Source organism: Myotis brandtii, unplaced genomic scaffold, assembly GCF_000412655.1.
Source record: "Myotis brandtii unplaced genomic scaffold, ASM41265v1 scaffold363, whole genome shotgun sequence".
Taxonomy (NCBI): Eukaryota; Metazoa; Chordata; class Mammalia; order Chiroptera; family Vespertilionidae; genus Myotis; species Myotis brandtii.
Window position 1 is genome coordinate 5,959,650 of NW_005363938.1, and position 14,036 is coordinate 5,973,685.

Here is a 14,036-nt window from a genome sequence, read left to right on the forward strand (position 1 = left end):
TTCGTCTCCTGTTGTGACCTCAATAAATCTGTAACTATGGGGAACCCCGGCCAAGCAGAACGGCTATCTTCCCCACAAAACAAGTACCTCTGCAGGGGTCTCCCTCCTGGTTAAGGAATTAACTCCCCCTTTGTCTCCCAAGCTAGAAATCTCTGATTGCACCTACTTCATCCATATCCAATTACTTGCCTCATCTTGCTGATCCTCCGAAAAATGTTCTTGAATCTAGCCATTCCACTCCACCTCCTCTTAGTCCCTGGTTTGTTACAGAGAAATAACTGCTGTGAAAGCCACACAATCATTATAAAACATCCGCTGTGTTATTAGAATTCTCTCTCTCTCTCCACGGTGCAGTGCCTCACACATAGCTGACACTCGGCACAGGTTGGGTGGATGGAGAAAAGACTTATATTTAGCCATCCTGCCATCAGCCTTTATCTCCTCTAAGCTATCCCCCACATTTCTCCCACAATTAGTCATAATTTTAAAAAATCAGAGGGTAACAATAATACCATCTTGCCTCACAGCCTTCATTGGTGTCCATTGAAATGCTAAAATCTGTGCCTAACACAGGCTGGCACGTGAAGTGCTTTGCAGGGCTCCCCTTACCCCCAACCTCTTCCACAATTCACTCTGGAAACTGAGCTGAGCCACAAGATTCTGTGCTGTTCCCCTACCCCCCAAATCCAAGATCATTTCCAGTACTCCTCCTGCACTCGCTCTTCTCTCTCAAATGCCCTAGATTCTCTTTGGAGGGAAAAATTCCCCCTCACCCTTAAGACCAAGGTCACCTCTGTGCCATCATTTGCTTCTCCCAGGAGGGCGCATTCCCTTGTCTTAAGTGCTAGGGCCCTCTGTGCGCAACCCCAGGACTGTGGACAGTGACGGCCATCCCCTCTCTCAGATTTCCCAGGAAGCCCAAATGTGCTGTGCTCCTCTCCAGGCTGCCAGCACAGTGCCTGGTGGGTTGGAGGCTCCACTCAAAAGCCATCCTATAAAATAAAAGCCTAATATGCTAAGTGTCCGGTCATCCAGTCATCCGTTCAACCAATCAAAGCATAATATGCTAATGATATGCTAAGGCCGCTCAACTGCTCGCCATGATGTGCACTGACCATCAAGGGGCAGACGCTTCAACCAGTAGGTTAGCTGCTGGGGTCTGACAGATCAGGACTAAGCAAGACGGGCCGGACATGCTCTGGAGCCCTCCTATGGTCCCTCCCTGGCTGGCCAACCTTCCGCATCCCTCCCCGGCCCCGATCGTGTACACAATCCGGGCTGAGGGACCCTACCTTCCCAAGTGCATGAATTTCGTGCACCAGGCCTCTAGTTTTTAATATTTTTTTAAGAATGAAAGAAAAGAAATATATACCACAGTAGTTTTCTATCCATTCATCCACTGATAGGCACTTAGGCTGGATTAGAAAACTGTGGCACATCTACACAATGGAATACTATGCTGCTGTAAAAAAGAAGGAGTTCTTACCATTTGCAACAGCATGGATGGTACTGGAGAGCATTGTGCTAAGCAAAATAAACCAGTCAAAGAAAGATAAACATCACATGATCTCACTCATTTGTGGAATATAATTAACATCATAAACTGATGAACAAAAATAGATACAGAGACAAAGAAGCATGGAATAGACTGTTAAACTTCAGCGAGAAGGCAGGGGAGCATTGGGGGCGGGGGTAAGAGATCAACCAAATGACTTGTATGCATGCATATAAGTATAAACAATGGACACAGACACTAGGGGGGTGAGGGCATGTGCCAGGTGGGTGGGGGAGGGCATGGGGAGTTCAATAGGGGAAAAAGGAGACCTATGTTCTAGTATTTATAATACTTTAAACAATAAAAAAATAAAAATAAAAAATAAATATATATCAAAGGAAAAGCAAAAAAAGTATTATCTTTAGCACCTCCAAATAAGAGAAAGAGGTATTTATAAAAATGTTTTTGAAAAAGCTGCTTTGAAACAGCGTGGGCAAACATTTTAAACAAAAGATACCTACCGTGTACTTTCAAAATAAACTCTAGATAGATGGAGGAGTGAAATATGAGAGTCAGGGAACAGCCACACAGAGCAGAATATATTTATAAGTGTTCTGAGGGATGACATCTTCCTCAACTTTGAAGCAGTGAAGAAAGGAAAATGGAAGGATTGACAGTTTGGGATTCAAACAATTTAAAGTATCTGTCCAGTGGAAGGGAAAAAAATCACAAAATGAAAGTAAAAGGAAAAACAGCATATTGGAAACCATTTGCATGAACTATGACAAGCAAATGGTTAATCCTACTACTGCCTAAAAATTCACTCATATTAATAAGAGAAACAAATTTCTCAGGAGTAGTCTAATAATAAAACCACAAGAATTAAATCAACATGAGATTTTGCATAAAATTTGCAATAGAATTTAAATCCTCTAAACATGGAAGAGCTTTTGGGGGGCTTCACAAGAAGAATCTTGCCCATTGGGGTGCAATTTCTCCTGGGCCTGGACCTGCAAGGGAAGAAGAAAGCAGCCGCTCTGGCCCTGACAGCTGCCTCCCTACCCACCCCCAGGGCTCAAATATCAAAAAAGCAGCTTCTACAGGCAAGGCCTTTCCCACTCTTGGACAGCAAGGATTAACTTGCAATTAAAAAGATTAATTTGGTAATGTCTGCTATGAAGCCTACAATTTACAATGGTGCCCCTGGTTATCATGTGTGGCCTGTGGGCAAGGTCTCAAATTTATCTCTAATTTCCCCTTCAAATTCCTCCTCCACAGAGCTGCCCGAATCATCTAAAAAGGCAAATGTGGCCATGTCATCCAACCTAGATCTCCAACTCTTTCTTCTACCCTACTTTCACCCTTCCTATCTTGTGCTTAAGTTTTTGGTAGAGATTTACATGTATAGCTTAAACTTCTGTTTTACTAAAACAAAACATGTATAGTCTCATCCCACTTTTCTAATCTCCATTTCTTAATAACAATGATTGTGCTACTATTTCTTGATGTTTAAATTTTAGATATTTTCAATTAATTTTGTTTCTGAAGATTAAGATTTAATTTTCTTATACTACCCACTCACACCCCCATTCCTTCTCCTTCCTCTTGCAATATAGTTATATCATAATTAGTAGTTAAACAATTATCCATTATTTACATTTGTATGACCATATTGTTTACAGCTGAGCCACAGACTGTATGGAATTGCAATTCCTTTCTTGAGAAAATTTTGTTTTGTTGTGTAGGTAATAATTGCTTTGCTTTTTCACAATTTTGTTTCTGTGACTATCACTAATTCAGTCCCCAACTTTTAGAAAGAATGGTTTAAAATATCTTGCAAAGGCAATTAAAGAAAAAATAAACAAGTGGGACTACATCAAATTAAAGCTTCTACACAGCAAAAGAAACCATTAACAAAATAAAAAGGCAATCTAATGAATGAAAAAAACTATTTGCAAACCATATATCTGATAAGGGGTCAATTTCTAAAATATATTTTAAAAAGTCCTACAACTCAATAGCAAACACAAAAAAATCTGGTTTAGAAATGAGCAGAGAATCTGAATTTTTCCAAAGAAGACATACAGATGGGCAACAGGTACCTGAAAAGATGCTCAATTGTAACTAATCATCAGGGAAATGCAAATCAAAACCATAATGAGATATCACTTCACACCTGTTAGAATGGCTATTTTTAAAAAGACAAGAAATAAATAATAAGTGTTGGTAAGGATGTGGAGGTAAGGCAACCCTTGGGCACTGTTGGTGGGGATGTAAATTGGTGCAGCCACTATGGAAAACAGTATAAATGTGCTTCAAAAAGCAAAATAGAACTACCATATGACCCAGAAATTCCACTTCTGGGTATTTACTGAAAGAAACCCAAAACACTAATTCAAAAAGATGTATGCACCCTCGTGCTCATTGCAGCATCATTTACAATAGCCAAGATGGAAACCTAAGTGTCCATTGATAGGTGAATAGAAAAATAATATGTGATACACACACACACACACACACACACACACACACACACACACACGGGAATATTATTCCGCCATTATATTAGGTGATGTAAGTGAGAAAAAGATAAATACCATATGATCTCACTTACTAGTATATAAGGAATCTAACAACAACAAACAATCTCCTATATACAGAAAAAAAAATTGGTAGTTGCCAGAGGCATGGGGTGGAGGGGTGGGAGAAATGGGTCAAGAGAGTTAAAAGATACAAATTTCTAGTTACAAAATAAATACATCATGGAGTAGTAATGAATACCATGGTGACTAATAATACTGTATTGCATATTTGAATGCTGCTAAAAGAGTCGGTCTTAAAGTTCTCATTATAAAAAAAAATTCTGTAGCTATTATGATGACAGATTTTAACTAGACTTATTGTGGTGATCATTTTGCAATGTGGACAAATATCAAATCATTATGCCTGAAATAAATAACATGCTGTATGTCAATTATACCTCAATAAAAATATTTTTTTAAATCTTAATACAGTAAAAAACAAAGTAATTAAACAATTATATCCCCTCCCCCCGCCCCCTTGGTATACATTCCTCTTATATCCTTCTATCCTCCTGTCCTAATGTGAAATGGTTGATCCCTTGGCCTACAGGTTAACCTTGAAATGTTACCCTAGACAGCCCTTCATCATCTCTCTGGGATCTGCTTTTAGTATTCTCTTGTTTGAACCCATTTCCTCATTCCTATTATCATTCTCTTTCTTATTTTACTCCCTTGTTTTACTGGAGCATATACTTGAGTAGCTTCCTGAAACAGATGCGGAGAAGGTAAACTTGTTGAGACCCTACATAAATGTAATGTATTTACTTTCTGCTTGCTCTTGGCACAAACTATTCTATGGTTAACTCTAGAATTCTAAGTTGAAAATGCTTTTTTAAAACTTGCCTCCTAGTTTTTACTGTTGCTACTGAGAAATCCAATACCAACTGTATTTGAGTCACTTTTCTCTCTGAAAGCATTTAGGACTTTCTCTTCACCCATGCTGATCTGAAATTTTTAATTTACATTTCTTAATCTGGGCTTAATTTATTCCCTTTCATTCATCATGTAGATACTGGATGGGACTTTCCAATCTGAAAACTCTAGAGTTCTGGGAAATTTTCCTGTATCATTTCTTTGATGATTTTCTTCTCTCTGTTTTCTCTGTTCCCCTCTGACATTCTTATTAGTTGATGTTGAAACTGCTGGACTGACCTAATTCTTTTCAAGTCTTTTCTCTCCTGTTTTTTTATTTTTTTCTGTCTTCCAGAAGACTTCCTCAATGCTGTCTTTCAACCTTTTATTACATTATTTCTTTCTATCTCATTTATAACTAACAAGATTTGTTTTTTATTCTCTGATTATTACTTTAACATAGCACTTGACTCTTGTTTTGCAAATAAAACACATTTCTATGTAATGACATGATATCTCTATGTCATGAGTTATAAAGTTTGTAGTCTCTGTTTCCTCCAAATATGCTTTCTATTTTTGCTGTTGCTAAGGCCTCTCATAACAGAGACTCTCCTGAGATGTCTAGGGATCCTCGCTCTCATTTCTTATTTTAGATTAAAACAGTATGAATAGTTGGATGGAGCTTTACAACAGGCATAACTTACTAATAGTTCATGAGCAGAACCCAACCATTTTGGGAGTGTACCCCCAACTCTCATATCTATTGGCCTTTTTCTTAAGCTAGATGGTTTCCTCAGAGTAATTTCTTCAAATACTTGACTGTGAAGTTATAAAAGCCTTGAGGGGTAATGAGGTTGAGAGTGCTTCCATTTAGTATGCAGCCTTATCCTCTGACCTAGGTTACATCTTATGAACTAAAGCCCAGAGTTCACCTTCTCCAGAGAGGAATCCTCCCATATTCCACTGGGTAGAAAAGAATAGACCAGTGATGGCAAACCTTTTGAGCTCGGTGTGTCAGCATTTTGAAAAACCCTAACTTAACTCTGGTGCCGTGTCACATATAGAAATTATTTTATCTTTGTAACCATAGTAAAACAAAGACTTATATTTTTTATATTTATTTTATATATTTAAATGCCATTTAAGAAAGAAAAATCAACCCAAAAAATGAGTTCACGTGTCACCTCTGACACGCATGTCATAGGTTCATCATCACTGGAATAGACTCTGGTTGTGCAGAGTTGGAGAAAGGATCCAAAGATCCAACTGCAATCCTTCTACTCAAATCTACCTCCCAGCCATCAGAAGTACCCAGAACCTCCCATTTCTAGGTCTCTGGCATCCTGAGGTATGATCAGGCTACATTCTTCTGCTCTTACCACCACTCTCCACCATATGCCGGCAGTTGGGTCTCAGCCTCATCCAGTTTGCTGTCGGTTACCTTTCATCCATCCTCTTGGCATCTTCTAAAACTTTGTAGGTGACTCTTCCCCGCTGTCACTGTCTCTCTAGTTGTCCCTTAGACTAGGGTGCCATCTTCTCTAGTCTTTTATTTAGTGAAATTTCAGGAGTGACCAGAAATAAGTGGCATGCTCAAGCCACTATGCTACACTACAGAGCACTATGGGCCTATACATTCTTCCCTGAGCACACCATATTTTTATTTGCACCCCTAACTCTGATCTTGCTGTTCCCCTGCCTGGTCTGCCCTTAACCCTCTCCCTTCTTCAATTTTCCAACCTTTATTGGTCCTTCAAAATTAAGCTCAGGCACCATCTTGAGCAGGAATCTTTCCCAGATCCTCCCTGCACATGCTATGTATATCTCTGGCCTGATACACACCATACAAACCATATTGTGCTGAATTAATCTGCCCGCACATCTGTCTCCCTCCCTAGACAAATAGTAAGTAGGCAAGAACTGTGTCTTATCCAATGTCCTGCCTCCATCTAGTGTGGGGAAGAACATCTGGCACATAATAGGTGCTCACTAATATTTGTTCAACTGACCCATTTCCAGTAGCTTCATGTTGGAAGCATTTTCATTCTCATAGGAGTGAAAAGAATAGGACTCTGTTTATTTGCCAATGTCCAAATAAGGAAGGCTAATCAGAGAGTACCAGAAAATGAAAACAGCCAGATGTTTTTAAAAGCAAAAGTCCAGGAATACAAAACAGTTTCCAACAGGGGTGATGTATATTTTTCCTAGCGATTCAAATGAATATATGCTTATTAGGCAGGGAGAGAGAGTTAACAGGTTCCATGTGAATCCTGCAATTTTAAATCCATTTAAGATAATTTTCTTTATCTCAAATCTATTTTTCTCAGTAACCAGGATACTTAACTGATTTGTAGAAAACTCATTTGAAAAAGAAATAATCTGCTCTAAACAAGGGCACACTCTGAATAGAAAAAGAAAGACACTACAAACCTAACAGGAAACGAAAAATCTTTTTGAGAGGCCAAGGCGGACTCCTGCTTAGAAAATAGGTTTTCCCTCCAGCATCTTGATTCTATGAGCAATTTCTTTTTTTCTATTTCACCAGGAGAAAACAAATAATTCTTAAATCTGAGGGCAGAGAAAAAAGAACTTTCATAAGACAATCAAGATGCCAAAGAAACTGTTTAAATGGTAAGAATCTCAGACAAAAGAGTAGAAACAGCCATGGATGTACTTTCTTACCTATCAGCTTGGCAAAGCATTTTTTAAATGGCAGCACCCAGTTTTGGAATGGTCAATTAAAATTCTAAAAGGAGTAGAGGTTGCTATAAACTTTTGGGAGGGAAATGTCACAATGTGTGTCTAGAGCCTCCAAAAATATTCCTACAATGTGATCTAAGGATTATACTTTTAGAAATATGAATTAAGAAAATAAATATCTAATCAATACACATAAAAACTTGAATGGGAAGCTAGTCATCAAAGTGTTATTTATAATAATGAAAAATCAAAGTCCCAAACAATGGAAATAATGATCATAGCTAGTAACATCAGAAAATGCTCATGAAATAACGTTAAATGAAAAAAAAAGAGGTAAAACAATATATCATATTCTCATAATCTGCAGAGAAAACAGACTTGAAGACAGATTTTACCAGTTGCTATCTCTAGGTAATGAGATCATGGTGGTTTCTGATTTTTATTGAAAACTTTTTGTATTGCAGACCTTTCTATAGGTTTCTGGGTTGCTTTTATACAAATCAAATGTTTTATTTAGCTAATATTTCATAATCAACAGTACTCAGTTTATTGGTTGTGGAGGAGACTGAGATAAAAGCTCCCTCACGAGTTACAAATGACATCAGAAAAATGTCACAGACTGGGGTCTTCGTCCACCCATAGGATCAAGGGATCTCCTCTGAATGACTGAACCAGAACTTACTTGGTGGGACGATAATCCGGAATGGAACGATCCAGCGAGATTTTTTCACTGAGGTAGGAATTGTAGCCATACTTCTCATGGGGTCCCTTGGCTTTTTCCTCTTCAGCTGGGGAAAGGGTAGCAGGAAGGCCCCCTTTGCCCCGCCCACCATAACCTTCAATGAGACCAAGGGATTTGGATAAGCCTAGAAAAAGGAGGGGAAAAAAGAATTATTTGAAAACCACTATATCGTGATATGTCACTCAAGCTCAGATGCAGCTTCAATGGAAATTTTAACATTACCTGTCATGGAAAGAATTATGTTCTCATTTGATCAGTCTTGGGAATATGCTCTGAGCACATCTATATTGAGAATTGAGAGGAGGGGCAAGGCAAAGGTGAGTTGTGGGTTTAGGTCTTGTTACCTAAACCCTCTCCCTTTTTGAGAACTGGGGTCTATAAAAGAGACTGCCCAGAGTGGTAACCGAGGGGGATACAAGAAATGGGACAGAACGGGGGCTATTATTCATGCCTGTTTTCCTCTCTCCAAGGGGCTATTACAACAAGGCTAGCAAGGCCCAGAGACACCCCATATAACACTAGATAAGAAGAGCTGGTAACAGGAAACTGCAAAAATGCAGGTGTTTTTACCTCATTTGAACAAAGAACGATATACAGATTGCTTTTATCGTGAGTTTAAAGTGTGTAACAGCCTGACACGGTTCTTTACTTAAAGGTTTTATTTAAATTTCATCTAAATGGCAAAGGAAATACAAAATGCTTGAGAATAAATTACAGCAGGAAAAAACCCATAAGGGTGATAACTGTGCCAAGTAGAGTAGGAGGCCCCGGCAACAAGCCTCACTGAGCAACTGCAAGTTCCCGGATGGTGGCAGCTTTACAACTATTGTCCCATTACACGATGAACAGCTTCATGGGCAATTTTTAAATCCTAGAGCTATGGGAGGTTTTACTACTCAGCTACTTGGCCATTTCAAATGCCCAAGCTACTCAGTACACACACACACACACACACACACACACACGCACTGCACATGCGCGCACACACACGCACTACACATGCGCACACACACACGCAGAACTATAACCACAAAAGTCTCACTGCTGCCACTGGTAGGAAAAACATGGACTAGGGTTGTAGACGGTTCCCTCAGCCTTCACAGTGGGCAGCCCACTTAGCCTAGGAGGATGCAACCTTTAAGGAATTCCATGCAAATCATAGACCCACAGGTCTGTTCCAGTCACATGGTCCTCTATCACATAATGGCGAGACTTGTATTCATTCCCTTTTCTGCTTCTCTAAAAACAGGTATTTATTTTCTGTGATACCAAGATTAGAAGGCAAAGGTTGAATGAATATCTCAGAGTTGAACTTAGTTGAAAATCATTTTTCTGCCTGAGAATCATCTCCACTGTTCTTTGGGAACCCTGACATCTTTCCTGCCTGCCACCATCCCAATACAGGCACCAGCAACTAAGAATCTGATTACTGCAGCACCTCCTACCAGCTTCCTGGTCTTTAATCTCTCCTTCCACATTAATGTGCAATTCCAATAACATCACCTTCACCATGCTCAAAAAATCTACAAGAACTCTATCCATGTCGAGTATAAACACCTGAGTTGGGTTTTAAAATGACATTATTAGGGGGATGTAGAATGGTGCAGGTATTTTGGAAAATAGTTTGACAGTTTCTCAAAATGCTAAATATACTTACATGATCCAGCAAGTCCATTCCTAGGTATATGTCCCAAAGAAATGAAAATATATGCCTACACAAAAACTCGTACACATATGTTCAAAGCAGCAGAATTCATATAACTAAAGGTCCATTAACTGAAGAATGGATAAATAAAATGTGGTATATCCATACTGCGGGAAGCCACCGCTTGCCGATACTGTCACGAGAGTGCACCAAGGAACGTGGAAGGCCGATGGACCTTGGGCGTTAGCAGGGCTGAAGCTAAGCACAGATTGTTCGTGTTGAGATAGCGGTGGCTCAAGGCAATTCCCTAACCCCGTGGTCGGCAAACTGCGGCTCGCGAGCCACATGCGGCTCTTTGGCCCCTTGAGTGTGGCTCTTCCTAAGCCTTAGGAGTACCCTAATTAAATTAATAACAATGTACCTACCTATATATTTTAAGTTTAAAAAATTTGGCTCTCAAAAGAAAATTCAATCGTTGTACTGTTGATATTTGGCTCTGTTGACTAATGACTTTACCAACCACTGCCCTAACCTGATAATCCTTTTACTGTTTACCACACTTTACCTTTGATACGCCTGTATGAATTGCTAAAGGGCAAATATGTATTCAAGTAAATAAATAGCAGACCAGGCCAGAAGTCGGTGTGCCTCTTCAAGAAAGAGGCTCCACCTGGCCCCCAATGCCTTCTAAATTCATATTTCTTGTATAGTATTTTCATTTGTGCGTCGGCTCCTCTTTCAGATCCTGAACCCCGCCGCGAAGGTTGCAGCACCATACAATGAGATATTATTTGGCAATACGAAAGAATAAAAGAGTGATATATGCTACAACATGGATGAACCTTAAAAACATTATGCCAAATAAACAAAGCTAATCAGCAAATGTCACACATTGTATGATCACATTTACATGAAATGTACAGAATATGCAAATCTGTAGAGGCACAACGTAGATTAATATATGCTTAGGGCTGAGGGAATTAGGGGAGGAAATGGGGAGTGACTACTAACACATATGGGGTGGCTTTCAGTGATGGAAATGTTCTGAACTTAGATTGTGGTGATGTTTGGCCAAATTTGTTTGGCCATACTAAAACTCACTACATTGTACACTTTAAGTGGATGGATGAGATGCTATGCGAAAATTTTCAATAAAGCTATAAAAAACTGACTTTGATAGATATTTCTGTTTCCAGCAAGAAGGAAGGCTAAAGCAACATAAAAAGTTTCCAGTAAAGCACCTAGAAATGCTGAATAAAAGACTTTTAAGCCCAGCAGGTGTGGCTCAGTGGTTGAGCATCAACCTATGAACCAGGAGGTCACGGTTTGAATCCCAGTCAGGGCACATGTCCGGGTTGCGGGCTTGATCCCCTGAGTGGGGCGTGCAGAAGGCAGGATTCTCTCTCATCATTGATGTTTCTCTCTCTCTCTCCCTCTCCCTTCCTCTCCAAAAGCAATAAAAATATATTTTTTAGAAACTTTAAAAATATTTTAAATACATAGCAGAGCTTGCAAGAAAGAAAGGGAAACTTCCAGAGGTAAGTTAAAATCTGAGTTGAGACTGTACCTGCTGGAGTGGGATGAAGGATGGATTTTGCATTAACAAAAGGCTGGAGTAATAGGGCTTATACATGCACAAGACATGAGACTTTTTTATACCTTAAATGTTCCATAAGAATTTTTAATTATGGAGGTAAAGGTTCCCATTTACCCAAAACCTGGTTTGGGAACCATTCTGGATATAGGGTCTTTGTATATGTAAACAAATTAAGATTACTGGTGTCCTTATAAGAAGAGAAAAAGAGACAGAGACAGTCACACAGAAGAGAGAAAACCATTTTATGACAGAGGCAGAAATTGGATGATGCCGTTGTAAGCCAAGGAATGCCAAGGTCTTTCAACAACTCCCAGAAGCTAGAAGAGGCTTGGAAGGATTCTTTCCTGGAACCTTCAGAGGGAGCATGGCCTGGCCAACACCTTGATTTTTATTTTCTAGTCTCCAAAACTGCGAGACAATATATTTCTATTATTTTTAGCCACCAAGATTGTGAGGAATTCTTATAGAAACTACATAAAACTAATACAATCTATATATATATATAAGCCTAAGCGACCATTACAACCAGTCGACCGAATGACTGGTTGACTGGTCGCTATGATGTGCACCAGTGGGCAGACACTCAACACAGGAGCTGCCCCTGGTGGTCAGTGCGCTCCCACAACCAAACTCCCACGGTCGGCCAACCTCCCGGTGTCCCTCCCCCCCCCACCCCCAACCCGGACTGGGCGAGACAGCCCCAATCAGCCCCAATCGCCAGCCAGGCCAAGGGGCCCCACCTGTGCACGAATTTGTGCACCTGGCCTCTAGTGAATATCATAAAAAAGGGGAAAAAAGTGCAAATTGATAGAGCAAATATATACCAAGCAAATACTTATCAAAAGGAAGGTGGGGTGGCTCTCTTAATATCAGATAAATAGGATTTAGGGCAAACAGCCTTATGGGGATAAATAAACTCAATACATAATGGTAAAGTGACAATCTCCCGGGAAGCTAGAAATAATTATAAACTATCGTGTGCCTAGCAATATAGCTTCAAGTTACATATGGCAAAAACTGACCACATTACAAGGAAAAGTCAACAAAAGCACAATCACTGTTGGAAATATTAATACATATCTGAGTATTCAACATATGAGAACGGCAAAATTTTAGCAAAAATACAGAGGAACTGAACAAAATTGACAAGCTTGATCTAATGGACCCTGCACCTGGCTTCTTAATAAGTACATGTTCCCTACAAGGGCATATGGGACATTTAAACAACTGACAGGCTACAGAAAAGTCTCACCCTCTCTTACAGATAATCTCTGAACATAAAGCAATTTAAAAAAAACCAGAAACCAATAATAAAAATACCACAAAGAACTCACACATTTCAGTAATTTAAAAAAGTCTTCTAAAACATTCATGGGTCAAACAATTAATCATAGTGCCATTAGGGTGAAACTGACAGAACTTTTAGGATAGTGTTAAAATAATACTTGGAAGAAACTATGTAAATGCATATATTGGTGGAAGGGAGGAAAGATGGATAATTAATGAGGTAAGCATCTATTCTATCCCAAGGAGTTATTAAGAGAGAAAACCCAAAGAGAGCAATAATAAACAAAAGAACAAAAATGAATGACATACACACAAAAGAAAGACAGCAAGATAGGAAGGGAGGAGTAAGAGGGAAGGAGGGAGAGGGGGAAGAAAAAGAGAGAGAGAGACAGTGCCTAGGGCCCCCAATATTTTGGGGGGCCCAGGAACATGTTTAAATTTCTTTTAAAATCATAACATTGCAGTTACATAATATAATTTATAATATTTTTATGGAGGAAGAAGGCCCTGACGACCAAAGATCCTAGGGCCCACAAAGTTATTATGCAACTCTAGCTCTCTCGTGTTTAGAATTTTATCCATATATAACAAGGTGCCTAAAGCAAGTAACAAGATGTGAGGCATGATTTAGAAATTTTACCTGGAAAGTGGATAGTGCCAGGACAGGCCAGCACTAACAGTAATGAAAAGTACTGTTTATTGAGTATCTACTATGTGCTGGGCACTCTGCTAAACACTTTACATAAACTCTATCATTGTCTCATCTAATCTGCTGACAACCTCATGAGGAAGGTATTACAATCATCTCTATTTTCCAAATGACACTGAGCCTGAGAATGTAGTGACCTTGTTAAGGTTCCACGGCTGGCAAAGGAGGATAGACCTGGGTTCTGGATATTGTTGGAGATATAAAGGAGGATAGACCTGAGCTTGGTGACAGATAAGGAGACCAGATCCAGAGGGCTTGCAGCAGCCCAGACAGGGATGGGAGGTGTCCCCTTTAAGGAAGTGGTGGTGATCAAAAGGAGAGGTGAGATTTGAGGAATATTTAAGAGATACCATCACAAGGCAGGAGACAGACAAGTGTAAGGATGAGAGAGAGGAAAGAAGGGAATGAGCCTGGGGTTTCCAGAGGC

At 39.6% G+C, this 14,036-nt stretch overlaps 1 protein-coding gene across 1 annotated transcript in view; it reads right to left on the reverse strand.

Moving 5' to 3' along the window:
* The window catches only part of WBSCR17 (Williams-Beuren syndrome chromosome region 17), a 421,415-nt gene that overhangs the window by 259,937 nt on the left and 147,442 nt on the right, over window positions 1-14,036 (reverse strand). Inside the window, exon 3 of the mRNA XM_005872044.2 lies at window positions 8,312-8,495. Within this exon, the coding sequence (XP_005872106.1) occupies window positions 8,312-8,495 (184 nt within the window). The remainder of the gene's footprint in view (window positions 1-8,311; window positions 8,496-14,036) is intronic.